The sequence below is a fragment of the Melospiza melodia genome, chromosome 1 (assembly GCF_035770615.1).
Source record: "Melospiza melodia melodia isolate bMelMel2 chromosome 1, bMelMel2.pri, whole genome shotgun sequence".
Lineage (NCBI taxonomy): Eukaryota > Metazoa > Chordata > Aves > Passeriformes > Passerellidae > Melospiza > Melospiza melodia.
The window spans coordinates 113,036,533-113,056,283 of record NC_086194.1 but is presented as its reverse complement, the minus strand read 5'-3'; the positions used below and the strand labels follow the sequence as shown (position 1 = coordinate 113,056,283).

At 41.3% G+C, this 19,751-nt stretch overlaps 2 protein-coding genes across 2 annotated transcripts in view; one reads left to right on the top strand and one right to left on the bottom strand.

Moving 5' to 3' along the window:
* The window catches only part of ERP44 (endoplasmic reticulum protein 44), a 47,560-nt gene extending 32,107 nt beyond the window's left edge, over positions 1-15,453 (bottom strand). The window contains exon 1 of the mRNA XM_063164698.1: positions 15,297-15,453. Within this exon, the coding sequence (XP_063020768.1) occupies positions 15,297-15,353 (57 nt within the window). The 5' untranslated portion in view covers positions 15,354-15,453. The remainder of the gene's footprint in view (positions 1-15,296) is intronic.
* A 120-nt stretch (positions 15,454-15,573) lies between these two features.
* Positions 15,574-19,751, top strand: part of INVS (inversin) — an 83,370-nt gene continuing 79,192 nt past the window's right edge. Inside the window, exons 1-2 of the mRNA XM_063164657.1 lie at positions 15,574-15,682; positions 19,182-19,351. Of these exons, the coding sequence (XP_063020727.1) occupies positions 19,246-19,351 (106 nt within the window). The 5' untranslated portion in view covers positions 15,574-15,682; positions 19,182-19,245. The remainder of the gene's footprint in view (positions 15,683-19,181; positions 19,352-19,751) is intronic.

Sequence of the window (19,751 nt, the reverse complement as noted above, 5' to 3'; positions counted from 1 at the left end):
GAATTTTTCACTTTTAAATGCAAACTTTACATTCCAGTGCTCATAGCAGGACATATGGATGATGGTTCATATTTGTATCTGAAGTGAAAAAAAAAAAATCAAACTGGCATTACAAGATAGCTACAAACTCATTGAAGAAAGCATCTTGGAAAAATAATTCAAAAGGAAAATTGGTTACTGAAATGCACATGAAAACAACTCAACTTTCTGCACTTACATTGGATAAAATTAAGTATTTTTTATTTCTATTTTTTAAACATTCAAACTGAAAATCCAATGGTAAAAGTAAGTAGCTATGAAATAGTATTTTAAAAAATAGAGTAGAATATAATACCTAAAATACTTGAGTGAAGATGCTCAAGTTAGATTAGGATGTTTATAATCTACTCAGAACATTTAACACTACAGAAAAATAACAAAACAAATGTAGACTGAAACAAGCGAATGCAGAAAGCTTTATGCACTTACAGAGTACATTGCTCGGGGGAAGAATCAGGAACTGAACAATGTGTTCACAAAGATAAAATTTAGCTCATATGGGGGAGGGAAGAAGAGGTGATGACATACACTTTTACTCTTCTGGTCCTCAGAAATACTGTCAAATAAAGCAGGAACATCATGGCTCAGGTTCCTGGGAGTTTCTGAAGATAACAGTGGTCATGCTTTTACTGGGAAGTTTAATTAGTACAGAAATCTTAGTGTTTCTGATCAAGACTTGGTCCTCACTTGAAGTCAGCCAATGGCTTAGAGAGCCAGTAGCAGTCACTTCTGAGGAGTAATTAGCTGAGATTTATCCTGATTGTTTCCAGTGAAAGACCTCAAAGCACTGCTGGAAAGTCACTATGGTCCTCCCAAACACACCATGCAATGCCACACGAGTATCCTTACACAAAACAAAATGCCTGGACAGAACCTATTCAACCCATACCCAACACTGAACTTCTGCCAGGTGTCACATCACTTTCCCAAAGAGGAAATAAAAACACATCCAGTTTCAGCTCACCTTCTGCTAACAGTATTCCTTTTCAATTGCCATTCCACACATCCAATTAATAAGCCTGCTGGTTACTCAAGAGATTTAAATCAACCTTTTATCAACATTTTACCAGCACCAGTTAGTGTTGTTATCTCTTTAATTGCTAACTGGAGAGACAGGCCTATAGTTTAATGGTATTTCAAGTGCATTATACTTTACATGCCACTTTCTTGCAGAAGATTTTAACAGTTTAAATGTGCATAACCTTAAAATTGAAAGAAAAGAAAAAAAGAACCAGGTCTGCTGCATTCTAGTTCTTTGTGCCTTGATTTTTTAATGCACATAATGAAGCAGAGGTCCTCATTTCTAAAGCAAACTATCTGTAGAATATAGAAAATGTATTCATGAAGCATTATGATTTCTAATTAGCACTACAGCTGCAAAGCAATCAACAAGAACAGCCTTCATTTTCACTTGCTAAACTTTTCATTTACCTTTTCCTCCTGCTGGGAAATCCTAAAGGCAGACAACGAAACCATCTTTCTCCCCTAACACAAAATCATTTTACATTTGGCAACCAGGTCTAGCCCACACCTAAGACTGGCATGTTGAAGTTACCACCTGAAGTCCAAGTTCCCCAGGACCCTGCTGCTGACTGTCAGCTCCTGAGTGCCTCTTTTTTTGTGCATGCTGCTGATCTGCTGCTGCTCTGAGGTCTGCATTAAACTCCTGGACAACAGGAAGCAGACGGGTTTACAGCCTGCTGTAGGATGATACAAATTGAAAGCAATCCCAGAAGACAGCAATGCCAAAGCTGGCTAGACATTTTAAGAGCCCCTGAATTTTGGCTTCAGAACCATCAATCAGGAACATCTTGCTGGCAGCATTCCCAGAAGACCCATAATGAACCACAAAGTTCAGAGCAAAGAGAGGTAACAGTAAATAGAGAATGCTGAAGGAAAATAAAAAAAGAACATTATTCACCCTCTCAGTGAGAGCAGTTCAACTCTTAGTTGTCACCACTTGATTTCAGACTGTGCCCAAATATTTTCATAACTTAGACTGACTGCTGCCATCCCTGGTGAATATGCAGGGTTTTATTTATTGGTAAGGTAAGCTGCTTTCATTGTAAGACTATGAGATAAAGATCTATTAGTTCAAAACATTAACTAACAATCCCTTCTCAATTACATTCAAGTTTTCAGAGCTATTTTTAAATGGGCAACAAGAAACAACTTCTTCTAATTTTTCACTTAGGAACCGAATCTTAAATTTAGTCAGGAAAATTTAAAATGCTCAAAAGAAGCTACTCAAAACAGACTTAAAGATTGCAGTTACTAATGTTCAGGAGAACAGAACATGGATAATAAATATTTAGAAAGGTAAATTTACTTCTTCAGCCTTGATAGACAGTTCACTGTTAGGCTGTTTTAGCCAAACAGTGCTATAACTGCACAAAGCTAAGTAGAGACCATCCTATGAAAAAGAAGTCATGCAATTTTTTGTCTTCCACACATCTTCTTGTCTGCTCCCATTTTAAGTGTGTGGAAGGAATATTTAGAGTAGGTGCCTATCTTATTAATGCTGAAAAACTTACTTTCAAATGAAACTACTGGAACAGACAAATTCACAATTTATAATGCTATCTTTGAAAAGCCAAATTATATTGATCTGACAGGCCAAATTAGGAAAAAGAACTCACAGCTAATGGTTCCTAATACTGAACTTAGCACAAAAGCAAAGGAGTTGAAGGATTTGACTGGGAATGGCTCAGAGCTGCAGAGATCTCTCAATGGCCTGATACCACAGCAGCAAGGATTTCCAGAAAAATGGCTAAGTTAATCTCTCAACAGTTTGTGAACTATCATTAGAAGACACAAGATGTTCATTCAAAAAGTCCATTGCAGAGATGAGAATTAAACATACTTATCACAACATGCAGTCCAATGCATTGCATTTTTTCCACAAAGCTATTAGTAGCAGAACCATGCACCCAAACACAATTCTAAAGCTTAAGTCTCTGAGCACAAAGCTATGGATCATGGTCTTTTACAGAAATGTTTAAGCAAGGGTTCAAAAAAATGACATGAGGCATGTCTAAAAAAATGTCACTGAGATAAGACCTGTAATTTATTTCCAGCTGAATTATTTGTAACTTTCAGTTATTTCTCTTGGCCTTTAGGGAAAAGAGTAATCTCCAGTCAGGGCTATAATGCACTGGTTTCCTTGCCTCATACATCTACACAGAGAGAACACAGTCCATACACCCTTAAAAGATGTAAACAGATGTCTGAACATCTGTATTAAATTGTGAATAATGTTCAGAGTGCTCCAAATCTTCACAACTAGGAATCTACCTTAAAGCCTGTTTCACAGATTTAAAACTACAAATTCAGCTCCCCAGGAAACTACTGAAAACTCTGAATCTTTAGACATTTGCCAAGCTGCTTCTCTTAAACAAGCACCTAGAATTCCCCTGAAAAAGAAAGGTCACATTTGTGCAGCCTTTTAGGAAAAAAACACCTCATGTTCTAATAACTCTTTCTTTTCCATTTTGCCAACTGCTCTGATTATTTGGCAACAACACAAGGATACACTTTCAAGCAGGAGTAACACATATAAAATACAAATGCAACCTCCAAAATGATTAGCACAAATTAAGCAGCTGTTGCTGTGTGTGAGAGCCAGCACTCTTAAGATCCTCAACTTGTTAAAGCATGATCCAGCAATTTGAAATAAAGAGCAGCTTGGTCTTGTCAAGACTTTGGTAAGGCTGGCAGAGAAGAATAGTTTGCTGCCCCTTCTCACTAAGTCAAGGAAAAAAGCCCTGTTCTCTGTTTTGGCCACTGCAATTAAATGTAAAACCCCTACCAAAAAAATTCGTTGTAGACAGCTTAAATATTGGAGACTGTGTACTTTTAACTCCATTCCTCATTACAAAAAGCAACACATTACCCTGCTATTCATTATAATCTATGGGCTTTCCTGTTCTCTTTATTGTAGTTTTTACACAGGGCCATTGAAGAACAAGAAATTAGCTTTTTTTAAAATAATACAAATGTATTTATGTTTTGTTCATTTTTGAACTGGTGATGAAAATGCATATTAAAATAAAACAAAAACTTCTACATCCTTCTATTGGATGAGTGGCTGTGGAATTCAGAATCTCTCCTTTAAAGCATAGATGAAGAAACCAAAAGTAGATGTAGTGTTTCCATAAGAATCTGTATTTCTTATGTCACATGAACGTTTGCTACCTTGGAATAATTTGAAGTATTGAACATATTAGTGGATAACAGAATTTTCTATCCTTGCTGCCTGCGCACATTCTACTGCTTTAAAAATAAATACAATTTTCATTTTGAGACATTTTACTACATATTGAGCTTATTCTTCAATAAGACAAAACCAACTATTTTAAAGTGAAATGATCAACTTCAACAACTATGCACTTCTAGCTGCTTAGCTTTTTATTAATGACACAATCTAGTTACAATATTGAACACATTTTTACCCTACTTCTCCAAAACATCAAGTTCTCCATATCTTTGCCTTATCAAGAAAGGTGGGAACTTTAAGCAAAGACAAACCTGTCCAGTTTTACCTTTCAGCTGGAACTTGTTTTAAGAGTGGGTATGAATTACCCACTGCTCAAATGCCAGTATAATATGACTACCATAAACATACAGCAACTAGCCCTCCATGAGAAAAATATCCACACTGGACATGGCTCTAAACCATGCAGTTGAGGCATTGGGTTAAGAGGAAAAAAAAATGTAGAAAAGGCAACAAATAGACAAACAAAATACTTAAATGAAAAATACAGCTGGGTCATCTAGTCCACCCAAAGGGATGCAAAACATACTGGTTTAACTTGCACTCCAAGGGGAATATAAGGGAAGACAAGTAGACAAGCCAGTTTCGATAACACTGTTTAAATTGTACCATTTACCTTAGTGCAGCTGCTCGTCTGTACTTCTGAATAACAAAATCTCTTTGAAAGCACAGAATCACAGCCATTGTGATTCAGCTCATCCTTGTTTGATGCTGAAGGTGATAATGGTTAGAACTAAACAATGGAGCAGGGCAGCAAACTATGGATGATTCTGCGGCAATCAGCAGTTCAACTTAAATTCTGACTCTCCCACTTTCACTATTACACAGTCATGTCATGCTATTCAATCTCCACCACAACGAACCCACATGTAACCACCCATTTATAACTTCAGATCCAGAGCTTTCAGCACCAATACTACCAATATCACTAGGACTCTCCTTGTGCTACAGATTTTATTTTTCCTTCCGCATGACTGAGATGCCACTTTTCCTCAAATTACCTGCTAATACTGCAGCAAGAGGCTAAGGTATTGTTTGTACAACTATCAAAAGACAGCTATAATAATTTGTGATGCAGCCACTCGTAGTGTATGAAGTGTTTGCCCACACATTAAAACCACTGAGATTCAGTCCAGTGTTGCTCCTCCCTCTTCTTCTGACAAATCAAAATGAGGAACACCTCAGAATGTCAAAATTACAAGCTTTCTAAAAGACAGTGGCATTTTGATAATCTCTGTTTATCGTTCCCTTAACATCAGAACTCTGAACTTTAGAATAAATCCACTTAAAACATAATCTGAACTTACATTACTTTGGTTATTTTATTTCTTCATTCCAGGCATAATTGTGATGCACACTCCACAAACTTCCACTCTACACATGGAAACTGCCAATCATAGCGTATTAAAGCTCTTGGGACATCCATTAGCTTGTCTCTAGCAAACAATTTTTAGGCTAGCATTTATTATTTGTTACCTTAAAATGACATATGAGTAGATAATGGAAAAGATCTTTCCAAATAGGTGGTGATTCTGTGTAATAGAAATACTACTCCACAGCTGCATTCTAATTGACAAGCTGGCATTGGAAAAGTCTTCCAATTCAAATGAGGAGGTTAAAACAAAAAAAAGATATCTTTTTACAAATTAATCCATTGGCTTATCTTCTAGGGAAAAGCACTGATTAAAGCAATGCTACCTGAACCTGAAAAGAAAAATTCACTTTTGGGAACCACAGCTGCATGCACCTTGAAGAATGAGAGGCTTATTTCAGACTGTATAAGACCAATTTCCTTTCTGCTCTAAACAGCTGCTAAGGTCCTGCACATATGCAGTCAATTTATCCTGGATTACTCTGGACAGCAGAAGAATAAATAATGCAGACGACCGGACACATACCACAGATATTTTGAAACGCACAAAAGGGAATCATACAGAGATTGGTCTACTTCTCTTCAAGGAATATTAGACCTGCCAGCTTCAAGCTGACTCCCACAAAAACATCCAAGCAAGTATTCCAGACTGGTCCTAAAAATAGTATGAACACACTAACATGGTGCAGTGCTTGAACTGGGAGCAAGTTTCAGACACCCTGGCTCTGCAGTCAACCAGCTTCATGTAGCAATCTCACTGCTCTCAACAGGGAAGCCTGCTGCAACCAAAACTGCCACCAAAACCCCCAGTGAGGTATCACAGCTATTTAATGGTTTATTTAAAAATATTTATTCTCTACATAACACCAATTATATGTGGACATTTGCATTGGTTTAACAAATTCTGCTGGCCTATGTTGACAGAAAAAAATTCTAAAAAGACCTCTCCCCCTTCAATTACACCTTTTTAACCAAAGCAGATTTAAATGCCATTCGAAGGTAATTCCTGAGAGGCCCGAACACTTGCTGAGCTCCCTTCACTAATTAACGGATCATTAGAAGGAAAGAATCCCTAACTGTTCACCCCCTGCACCACATACTGTCTTAATTACCTTTGTGAAGCAACCAATTTGTCTTTCAGTTATTGTGTCCAAAATCCCAAGTGAACTGACTCAATAGGGAGAAGGAAAAAAATAAGGAAAAAAAGTTGTTTCATACACACGTTCATGAAAATTCATATTTTGCATGACTGGCAAAGAATCTAGGAGCTGTGTTTCTAGCAAGAGTTAAGAAAGGAGATTTCAGTAAATTACGAGAGTCAGAAGTGATAGACTGACTAAAGGAACAAAAAGCTTTTCTTGGGATTACAAATATGGATACATCACTGAAAAGCTTTCCCTTTGTGCAGCTTTTGAGAAAGTTAATTATATCATCACTTCATAATCACGACAGCTATGGGAAACAGCAAAACACTATCACAGCTGTTGTTTGCTTTTCCAGACCATTGGAACAGGCACCTATTCCTTGCCTTTCAAAATACTTCCTTGCAGAGTTCCTAATGAACAAGTTCTCTCTGTGTTTATGCCTGATTGCCACACGAATCCAGTTGGAGACAAAATATAAGCTTTACTGCCAGTTATTTTACAACAGAAATTAGACTGCTCTTCTTCTCTCATTTTCACAAATTTATGAAAATAAAACCCAAAAAACCCTTGCAGACATTCATACTTTTTTTGGATGCACCTCAATGAAACACACAAGAAACAGGCAAGAATCACTGATGCCAAACAAGACAGAAGACAGGCTGGCTGCAAAAAAACATGCCAAGGAACCAGGTCATTTACTATCCTCCATTTCTAGAGTTCTATGTTCTGCTCAGGTTCCTGTTTCCTGAACATCATTTAGGATAAAAAGTTTTAGTCATTAAAGAAAGCTAAGCCACAGAGCAGTATCTTGCTTTGGAACAATGTAGCAAACCACATACCTGAAATGTCTCTGTGAATTAACATAACCTTCATTTTGGTCCCAAAGTGAAGCAGATGGGAGACTCCAACACGTAAAATGTGAAAAATTACATCTTTCAGAAAACAAGATTTTGGACCTCCTGTGTTTCACTTCATTGCCACTGATAATGCAACTTTTACATATATGACTGGAGCTCACACTAAATCCCATCTATAATCTACTACGATATTTATTTTTTACCTAAAAATATGTACCTCACAGGACCATTGAATAAAGTGACAAGACTTGAAGGCACTCGAGTCCTAATTCAGCTCACTCATAAATCGTGTCTCAGAAAGCCAAAAGGACCCCAAGAGCCTGCTGACCTTCAAGGAGAACCTCTTCAGAGCTCAAAACCAATCCACTCCACTGGGCAGAAAGCTGCCATGGCAGAAGACTTGCACAGGTTAACACAGAATTTCTGGATGATTAAAAAAAAAAAAAAAAGGGAGCAAACAGAAGGTAGAGGTAAGAAAAATACTTGGTAGGAAGACAGAAACACTGCTTGAGCTGGCAGCAGTCCAAGCTCAGCTGGAGTTGAGAGAGGGATGTCAAGGTAAGCTGGCAACAAAAGGAAGAGAGGAAGAGAGGAAGAAAATTGTAGGCTGCTGCTCAGCTAGCAGGAGACATAGAGAGAAAGCACACAGAAAAGGCTTAGACACTCAATGTTGTCTTTGGCTGATTTTATACTGATGAGGTCTGAGCCCATAAGAGTTCCAGGGAAAGAAGCATTACTCAAATGAGTAGAAGACCAAGTTAGAAAGCTCTTCTGCAACTGGGATGTGTACAGAGACACAGACCCAGAACAAATGTTTTTTTCTCTAGGTCACCAGGAGAATCGTGGAAACAAATTTTCTTTCCAGAAGCCACATCCATCCAGCATGTATTTGGAATAAGTAAATCAATCTGTTTTCTGTGGCAAGACATTTAGCTCTGTAAACAAGGAAAGAGTACTGGATGTTGTTTGCCTTGACTTTAGGAAGCTTCTAACATAGCACCTCAAAGGATCCTTAGACCTAAATTGTTGATGCATGCACTGAATAAGTGAACTATGAAGTGAGTGACACAGCAGCTGAACTGCTGAGCTCAAAGGGCTGTAACCAAAGATACCATGTCCGAGTGGCCTCTAAGGAAGTTTCTCTAGAGCAACACTGGGTTTGAGATTTGTCTGTAGGAACAACCAGAAAGATGGAACAGAGCACCTCCTCAGCAATTCCCCAAGGATACAGGAACTAGGTGAAGTGCTTTCTAAGCTCGAGGGAATATCTGCTATTCAGAGATACCTCAAATGGCTGGAGAAGTGGCCTGACAGAAACCTTGCAAAGTTCCACAAAGGCAAAGTCCTGTATCTCTGTTGGAATAACAGGCTGGGAGCCAACCAGATGGATAACAGCTTTGCAGAAAAGGTCTTGGGGAGCAAGTTGAACAGGAGTCGGAAGCGTGACCTTGAAGCAGAGACAACCACACACTGGGCTGTGTTAGCAAAAGTGTAGCCAGAAGACCACAGGAAGTGATTCTTTCCTTTCATCTGGCACTGGTGTGAGCACATCTGGAGGACTCTGCCCACCTTTGGGACCACCTGTACAAGACATTAACATATGGAAATGAAGCCCAGCAGATGGCTGTGAAGGTGAGTAGTGACAGGAGACCAGGGTATACAAGGAGAGGGTGAGACAGCTGCATTTGTTCACCCTTAAGGAAAAGTTATCACTGTTGCTACCAGCGACCTAATCAGAGGTTATAGAGAAGGCAGAGCCAGACTCTTCCTAAAGATGCAGTGACAGGACAACAGACAATGTATACAATCCACACCTTCAGACAGACTTCTCAAAGAAAACTTGCAACAAAGTTTTGATTCAACACCAAATCAGGCGACAAGAGAAGTTGCAGAACCTCCATCCATGGAGTTCTTTAAGGCAATTGGAAAAAAACCTGAGCAATTCCATCCAAGTTAGTCTTGCACTGAGCAGGGAGTAAAACCAGATGACTTTAAGAAGTCCTTTAAAATTTAAATGATCAAACTTCTAGTGGCAATCAAAAAAATCAGAACTCTACAACTTGATCCTATCAGGTAAACACAGTGAGACTCTTTAGTATTCCTCTCCATCAAAGCTTTCTTGCTAAAGCCAGACACAGATCAATAAAGAAGGGAGGGAAGAAACCTAGAACATTTACCACAACAACAACAGATGAAAAGGAGATTTACTGTGTTCAGATGAAAAGGAGATTAACTGTGTTCAGCAGAAGCCTTGTGCTGCATCTATGATTCCCAGTTATTTGCTGAAAGTATGCCCAGAGCACCTGCCTTCAGGTAGCCACGTGCATCCTCAATGCTTTCACCATCCCAACCACTACATGGTTTAAGGCACAGAGCACTGCACTTTGCATTTTGCTTAGTGCCACTGTAGAGAACATTTTATGTCCTATCAGCACCCATAGAGCAGATCTTGTGGATCACTACCACTAAAGGTCTATGTGCATGCATGTGAAGGAGCTTCCAGGTTTTGGTTCTCTCACTTTCTTCACTAGAAGAAGCTCCAAGTCACATGTGCTTTTCTGGAAGACACAGTACTGGAACTTTGCACACGTTTTAATGGCATGAATGGCTCTTAGCTATAAAGGGTGTACTACCAGGGTAGTCAGTTTCTCAGCAGTAGCATATATAAAAATAGGAAAAATTATAGAATTCTCTCCCAATATGCCTTGTTGCTTTTAGCAAGGCACTTTTACCAAAGTGTGGAAACAGTACTACAGCTGGTTTGGAAAAACAGAGCATCCTCAACCAGCAGTGAAAAAAACATTCTGAGATAGTGTCATAGTATAGCAATAACTTTGCAGAATAACTCTTAAGAATGTAAAAAGAAATACCTGAGTCAATTTGAAAACAAAATTAAAGCTATTCAAACTTCTAAAATCTTATCTATGAACTTTTTTTAACTAGACAATATGAGCACTTGACATTCCTAAAAGTGTTGGAAAAGTGCATGTGTTTCTACCTATGGTTAGGATGCTCCTGATGAAGGAAGACATGTCAAGGAGAAGAGTAAAGGCAGAACACTCAAAAGGAAATTTGATCTCACTTATTTTCTTAAATCTCTATAACACACTTCTTCTCCTCTACTTCTCCAGGAGCTTTCTCCAGTTTGGAGTTTTGGAAGAATATTCTTTAGGCTCTGATCTCTGCACCTTGTATTGCTTCTGCTTTCCTCCCCAAATGTTGCTTTGTTTCCTCCTCTAGACCACCAGAGAGCTCACTCTCAAATGGGGTGGGGGGAATAATGAATGAGTTGCTGCTAATGCATCCAAACCCACTTAAAGCATTATTAAAGCACTTGCTCTTGAATTATCTCTAGACTCTCCTGAAGAGGTTTTGAAGAAGGTCTGGTATAAAATTTACAGCATACATTTTTGTACACTTGCCTTATGCATGAGACAATTCCCTCCTCCTAAGCAAACAAAACATCTGGAAGATATACAAGTGAGGCTTATAAAAGAGTCTGCAAGGTGAAAAATTGGTTCTCCTGAAAGCAGCACATAATCCTAAAGTCTTTCAAATTAATTAGGTTTGATTAAACCATATAGTAATGCTGCTTTCTTGAGAAAGCAATATAAGGATCAGTCTCTTGCTTAGGAAAACTGTCCTACCAAAAAACCATGAAAAACCCAACCAAACAAAAACCAAAGCAGATTATGGAAGTGAACAGCAAAGATATCAAAGAAAAAAGCAAGGAGTGTGTCATCACAGCCACCAGCAACAGAATCTCTGAGATCTTAGTGTCAATAACTCATTTAGACATTTTCCAGCATTGTTAGAGTCTTCTGTTCCAAGAAACAGTTCAGTTTCTCCTCTTTTCCCTCCTGAGCACTCCAAACAGGAAACTTGCCTAGCATAGCACTAAGAATACAAGCTGTCTTCACAGGAATTCAAGACTCCCCTGCTTCCCCTCTCCAGAGAGCAATGTTCCTCAGTTACCTGCTTTTTCATTTAGAAATCATGGCAGATGATGGACAACTCAGAAGTCCTGTGCTACCCTCAAAGGGAACCCATTTCATTGTATAAGGCATAGTGGTCTAAATTTTGTCTGTAATTACAATTTCTGACTCATGCTCATATTCAGAATATGATATTTTGAGCAGCAGTCTCAATTATAAATTTAGTTTTCTAATACAAATGCAGAGAGGCAAATGCACAGCTATATATGGTCTAGACATAAAATTTACAAAGTTCAACTTCTTCTTGGGCAACCTACTACACATTTAACACTAAGTTAAAAGACAATTTTTATTTAATTTTACTGCCATTATTTGGGTACTTGGTGTCATGTTATCAAGACATGAAATGCAGTGGCAATTAAACAAGAAACAAAAACATTACCCTACAGTATTTTTCCAGTTAGGAACTTCCCTCTTTATTTCCCTCACTATCGGTTGGTGGTTTCCTCCAGCCACAGTTTTGCTCAGGGGCACTGTGCCTGAGCCTCCCAGGGAAGCACTGAGCAATACAAGTGCCTCTCAAACACAGGCAGAAGAAATATGTGCAACGGTGTCTTGTTCTAGAATTTTCTTTAAAGGCAAAGTATACCTGACTGCAACTACAGGCAAACATACAGAATGATGGAGCAAAGCCAGAGAGCCACACCTTGCCTTAGGGGACAATGTGATGAGCCACTCTCCCGTCAGCATTTATTCCACTGTCTCGGATTCATCTTAAAGATGTGTCCTGCCCAGTATTAAGAAACATACCAACAAGGCAGACACATCTCACTCTCCAAGGGCCCCATGACATTTCTGTGCGTCTCTTATTCTGGTCTTGCCAACAAACAGCTGTACAGGACCCTCTGCAGTCTGTGCTGTGCCCTGCTCACCCCTCCTCTCAGCTCTTGAGGCAGGGGTCATGCCAGCCTGCACCTCCCCTGTCCTTGCTCCAGATTCCTCTCAACTCCCAGCAGCCCAGGACAATGCTGAAAAGTTGGAAGGGCAAAGAGTTGTGCTGGGACTGCAGGTATCCCTTTGCACTGCAATCTCCCTCCTGTCAACTCAAACTTCAGTGTGACACCAGGGAAGAAGAATATTAGCACAGAAGAATATGAGACACAAAGCCCTTTACAACTATAGTGATCTGTCAAACTTTAAACAAGAGAATTTATTTTGATTTGACATTGTATCTTTTCTTCTTTTTTGCAGCATATTAAATTCCCATCTGGAAAAGAAATATGCTTATCCAAAAGTCTGCAAAAGAATTCCTCATAACTTCATTGCTACTACTAAGCAAGACCAGCTTAGCAAGTCGTTTTCACAGCTACATATCAGTGTGTATTCTGTCTTATGAAACCCTGATGTAACACTAACAAATTCACTTATCCACAAAATATGCCATGCTCCAAGAGCCTCTGTTAGGTGGCACACCCTTTGGACGAGGAGCAGAAGGCCAAGTCGCGCTGCTGGTCTTAAGTATTCCAGGCAGTTGGTAACAAGAAAAACAAAGTTACCGGAACTTCAAAGCTTATCTGATACATCTCAGGGACATCAGGGACACTGAGTATCACAAGAAAACAAACAACACACAAAGTTTTTTCAAAGGAGGCTGCGGCCAGGTGAGGGGCGGCCTCTTTGAACAAGGCGAAGTTTTTTCAGCCCTTTTGAAGAAAGAGGACCCCTCGCACTCCCAGACTGCTTGGAACAACTTTTCCAAAACCTTTAACAAACCTACTAAAAAGCATGATTCATTGGCTTGATTCATGTAACTAGGCATCTTACAACACAGGACCACGGGTGATAGAATGACACTGAATAATTACACAGATAACATTGCATTTAATTTTATTTTTTTAAAAAAACAAACCTATGAACTGTATTCTTCTTAAATTTTTATGTATTCTATTATTTTAAACCACATTTGAAATGGGTTTAAATGAGCCATACACAAAGAAACAGCAGACAAAATACAGAGAAGTTGCAGATCAATAGTTGCAGCTATTTCCTGCTAGTTTTCTTTTTTGTTGGCAAACATAATTCTTATTGATGCATATTTAACTTGTATTGATCAATCGTGCCATGAAGAAAGAAAAACTCACTGACTTCCGCCCACTTCTTCAAATTTGTAGTTGTCTATTTAATGGACACATTCCATGGTGTCTTTGAACAGCACATGCTCCTTGGTTTTGCTCATTAGTCTGTACGTAAAACAATAGTGAAAACCAATCTAGCACATAAGCAATATTGTTTTAATACACAGATGACTGAAAAGTATGAGGTTCCTAACTTCAGTCTCTCATATAGTCTTTTAGCATGCTATTGCCATCTATATATAAACATTTCAGAAGGGTTTTTTCAAACCCTACCAACGACATATGTTTTCCAACCCTGAAATGACAGCAAGTTCATACTATTTTACCCAGAGCTTACCCAGCTAGAAGTGCACATTTCAAAGGGATAATGAATACTTGTACTGTTCATTACAGAAGTGTCCTCACATTCCTAACCAGTTCATCCATTCATTAGCAGCTATATTACTCAGTATACTTCCTTGGACTTCTAGAGTTCTATCTACCATTACCTCCAATTATTCTTTAGTTTTCTGGCCCATCTTATTCTTCCAAATGTTTAAAATAGATTGACTAAAATCCTTAGTATCTTAAGAGAAAAATCCTACTAAAATTCATTTCATTCACACAAGTCCCCCTTAGTTCTTCAAGTCACTTATATTATGAAAGGTCCAGAATCTGACCCAATATATCTCTGGAAAAGTAAGAATGAATCACCACAGCAGACTGGTTCCTCTTTCTTAAAAAAAAAAAAAAAGAACTATAGGGCAAGCAAGTTATCTCCACAAAACACACACATCAATGATTGCATTTGTGTACTGGCAAAGCTGGAAGGTGGCTTAGGTCATGCATGTAATGCCAGCCTAAAAAAAGCCTAAGAAAAAAAAAATGCTGTAGTCTGTCAACTAAAGATCACAGAATCAATGAGGCTGGAAAGGGCCTCTGAGATAATCGAGCTCAACCTATGACCCAACACCGCCGTGTCAACTAGAGCACGGCACTAAGCGCCACATCCAGTCATTCCTGAACATCTCCAGGGACGGTGACTCCACCACCTCCGCGGGCAGCCCACTCCAGTGTCTAATGGCCCTTGCTGCGGAGAGATTTCTCCTCACATCCCACCTACACCTCCCCTGGCGCAGCTGAGGACCACCGCGTCCTCCCGCCCTGGCAGAGGAGGCCGCCCCCCTCCTGCCCACAGCCTCTTTCAGGGGGCTGCAGAGCCGCCCCCGTTAGCGCCGTTACGGCCGCTCCCGCCGGCTCCGGCACCCCCAGAGCCGGGCCCAGGCCGCGCCGCCCGCCCGGACACTGCCCCGGGCCCGGGCCCTGCCGCGGCCCCACCCCGTGCGCGCAGCCTATCGGCCTCGGCCACACCGCCGGGCCCCGCCGCCGGGGCCGCTCCCTCCCTCCCGGCCTCTCTCCCTCCTTGCCGGCCGCCGGCACCTGCTGGGCGGGGGAGGGGAGCGAGAGAGGAGCCCCGAGCGGGGCCCGCCGGCCACCCCAGCGCCGCCCTGCCCGAGCCGGCGCGGGGAAGGGAAGGGCAGCGGGGGCCGGCGGCTTTTACCAGGAGGAGCAGGAGGCAGCCAGGGTCAGGCAGGAGCGGGAAGATGGCGGGTCTCATGGTAGATCGGGAGGCCGGGAGCGGGGAGGGGAGAAGCGCGGCTCCCACTCTCCGCGGCGGCGGCAGCGGCGGCTCCTGCACTTCCCCCGTCGCCAGGAAGCACCCGGGCAAGTTCCACCGCGGGGCCCGCGCTCCGCCGCGCGCTCCCGGGGCACGCCGGGAAGCGTAGTTCCGGGAAGGGGAGGGCACGGAGCAGGAGGAGGAGGAAGGAAAGGGGAGAGAGAGAGAGGGAGAGCGGGAGAGGAGGCGTGGAACCCAGAGCGCACCGGGGCTGCCCGCGGGGCGGTGCCTGGAGGCGGTGGCGCGATGAGGAGAAGGGCGGGGTGGAGGTGAGTTACGGGGCGCAGCTGCAGTGCCGGGCTGGGGAGAAGGGAGGGGAGGAAGGAAGGCGAGAGGGAGGCGGCCTGGGCGAGGCAGGGTTAACCCTTCCCGCCGTGGTGGCGCGGCTGTCCCGGGGCACCGCACCCTCTTCCGCTCTGGATCGCTCCGTGCCAGCCCCCAGCAGCTGCCCGCGTTTCCTTTCGATCCCGCCTTGTGCCTTCAGCCCGGGCTGGGCACGCGGGTTTGGCGTGGGGAACAGGAGAAGGGGAGCTCAGGAACTGTGCGCCTTGGGGGCTTCGTGTCCTCGGAGTTTGGGAGGAAACTTTGTGCTTGAAAGCCTGTGTGTGACGGGGCTGGGCGGGTTGGGAAACTTCAGCTCGCGTGGAGCGTCATCGTTGATGTTTATTCCTTGGCGCTTCCACAGATTTGCGCTTTCTGTCGCTTCCTCAGCTGTAAATGCTGAAAATGAAGAACACCCGAAGTTCAGGGCTCGGCTTTCTTCCAGTAAAACTTTGGACCTTGCAGAATACGTACACGCTCTGAGACCTTGCAGAGCTGTCTCAAAAAGATGACAGAAGGCTGCGCTTTGCGTTTGTCACATTTCCAGTATGCACACGTGTGTAAGGAGGGGGACGGGTGTAACACCATTTAGAAGAAAATCCTTCACATCGGCCTTTTTCAAGTTAGGGCTCCCTTGGTTTTAAAGAAAGCCTGACAGGCTCAGACTTTGTGTGGCCCTGCAAAGATCTCGTGGCCTGTCAGTTTCGTGAGCTGCAAACACTCTCACACACGTAGATATACATACAAGTCATGTATCTCTTATTGTCTGAAATTGAAACTTGGCTTTTATCTCTTCTGCTATGACTACCTTGAGAACTTGTGCTCTTTGATCTGTAGAACGATTATCTTGTGCCCTAACTCACATTTGAAAAATCTTTGATATTTTTTCAAAGCTGTCTTCACTTGGAAACTATCAATAAAATTTGATAGCATGGTTGTGCTATCATGTTTAAATTTTAACAACCTCATGTTTTGCTGAGTGGATATGTGATGTAATTCTTGCTGTGTTATGCAAAGTAGACAAAATATTGTGCTTGGTATAAAATTTCACCTTGAAGAGGCCTTGGTGTCCATGTGAGTGTTCCTTCATTTTAAGTGACTTGAGATGGCTAATATTTTTCTACATGTAAGCTTAAAGAAGAAAAGTGAATTATTTACTTGATTCCAAGAATATGATGCATATTACAGATATTGCCAATTATGTAGCATTTTATAAGCAGACCTTTTACTTATTTCATGGGGTTTTTATTGACTATGTCTCATTTTTTTTTGTTAATGAGGATCTTTATCAAGCAAGTCTTACAGACAGCAGCCTGTTATATATATATATATATAATATATATAATATATATAATCTGTTTGTTATATATATGAGAAAAATACCTGAGGAATGTTACAAGTTTTCCTTTTCAAGTCCCTCTTAATATTTCAGAACTTCTCTGATGCAGAATTAGCCCATTCAATGGAATCATAACACTTTACTAAGAATTGCTGTAGAGGCAATGGATTGCTTCTCTCACCTGTATAATTACTAACACTTTATGCAGAACTGTTGCTTTCATCGGGAAACTATTAACATTTTTTCATTATTAATTCTCTTCTGTATGCAGTCAGTTTTATGGAAAAATTATTGTTGATGTTATTGGGATGTTTCTGGTGCTTCACTGAGTTCTTTGCTATTTGCTGAATTTTGTGCTGCTGCCCCTAGATTTCTTTTATTTTAGTTTATTCGTTGAGAGGTAAAACGTGAAGGAAATGGAGGAATTAGATGGTGAGATCCCCTGAGAAAATGCTTGTGGAGGTGCTGGGGTCCATCAGTACTGGTCACTTCTTGAGCATCACCTCCTAAGTGCACAGGGGCTGGCAATTCCAAAATGTCAGAGGTCAAACACACGAGGTAGAAAGCTGGCTTGGCTTACCAGGCATCTTCTTTTGGAGCTAATGGAAAAAAACCAAGGTGTATGCCCAATAGAAGTAAGGTCAGTTGATGGAATCTCTTTGGATTTCAGTAAAGCTTTCAGTACTGTCTCTCATTATCCTCCTGGACAAAATGTCCAATACACAACTGGATAAACAGGTCATGTGATGGGTGAGAGACTAGCTCATGGGTTGGGCACAAAGGGTTACAGTGAATGGGGTGACATCAGACTGGGACCTGTCACTAGTGGGGCTCTGCAGGGCTCCATCCTCAGCCCTGTGATTTTCAATTTCTTCATTATTGACTTGGATGTGCAACTGGAAGGGATGCTAAACAAGTTTGCAAATGATACAAAATTGGGAGGAGCTATTATCTCCCTCTAGGGCAAAGAGGCTCTGTAGAGAGAGCTCAACAAGTCAGGGGCCTGGGCAATCACCAACTGTGTGAGGTTTAACGAGGCAGAGTGCTGGATTCTGCACCTGAGTGCTTGGACAGACTGATTGTGAGATGCTGGAAAGCAGTGCCGTGGAAAGGGGTCAATGGGAAGTTGAACCTGAGTCAGCAGTGCCCTGGCAGCCAGGAGGGCCAGGGGTGTCCTGAGGGCACCAGGCACAGCATCACCAGGTGGGCAAGGGAGGGGATTGTCCTGCTCTGCTCTGAGCTGGGGCAGCCTCACCTCCAGTGCTGGGGACAGTTCTGGGTGCCACCATGTAAGAAGGATATTAAACCATTAGAGAGTGTCCAGAGGAAGACGATGAAGATGATGAGGTCCCTTGGGGTGTTCAGCCTGAAGAAGAGGGGACTGAGGGGAGACCTCATTGCACTCACAACTTCCTTGTGACGGGGGGACAAGGGCAGACACTCATGTCTTCTCTGTGATCATCAGTGACAGGACCGAATGGAATGGCTTGGAGTTGTGTCAGGGGAAGTCTAGGTTGGATATTAGGAAAGGGTTCTTCACCCAGAGCATGCTTGGGCACTGGAATAGGCTCTCCATGCAAGTAGTCACAGCACCAGCCTGACGGAGTTCAAAAAGTGTTTAGACAGCGCTCTGGGGCGACTCTTGGGCATGTTCAGTGCAGGGCCAGAAGTGTCCATTGTTCAGTGGTCCCAGTCTGTCCATTCCAGTTCAGGATATTTTGTAATTCTATATGGAGGACTATAATAAGTTGATACTTGATAACAAACTTTATTGAAAGTTAAGCTTTGAATTAAAGCATGCATGGCAACTGTTCTGAAGAACAGTCTGTTTGATTTGCACAGAAACACTTTACAGACTTTGACAAAGCTTATGGACTGAAGTTTGTGTTTAAGGCAATGAAACTACAATATATAGGTATATATTTCTTAATGCAGGCTATTTTTCTGGTGAATTTTGGCTAGAGGTAGATTTAATTCACTGGTAAAACCTGTGTTTTTTCTTTTCTGTTTTTAACAGAAGTTTATTCTCTTTAGCATTGTTTGAATAATGTTAATGACTCATCATGAAAATAATTCTATTGTTAATGTGGTTTTGGGTTTTTTTCTAGAACTGAATATCTACAAAAAATGTTGGTGGCCCAGATGTGACCTACAGTAATACCTTGAAAGAGTATGAATATTTCAGCAAACTGCCTCTTCAGTGGTTCCTCGTTAGCGTCTGAAGTGCATGCTGCTGCTGTTAATGGAGATAAGAGTACCCTCCAAAAGCTAATAGCAGGTAAATGTTTTCACTGTAGATGCATTTGGATTACTTCAGAACTGAAGCTTTTTGGTTTCAACTTACAGCTCTGATCTTTAAGATACTTTTGATGTCTTGGTTATATGTGCTTCTAGAATAAATGTTGCCCTGAAAATATGACTGATTTTTCTTACTTTTTATTACCTGTTGCTTTTGATTGGTACTTCTTTGTGAAGTAAAATAGAAAATTGGTTAGTGATAGAACTCCTTTCAGGGAATTTGAAGTTCTGAAGAAGTGCTTTGTGCTGAAATACTTCAGCTGCAAATGCTTAATTTTTTTAATTGCTTTTTGGCAAATTTGATAAATGTTTCTACAGATAATTTATTATTGTTTCTGAAGTCTTGTCACTGTGTAGTATGTGTTAACAAAATGAGCCCA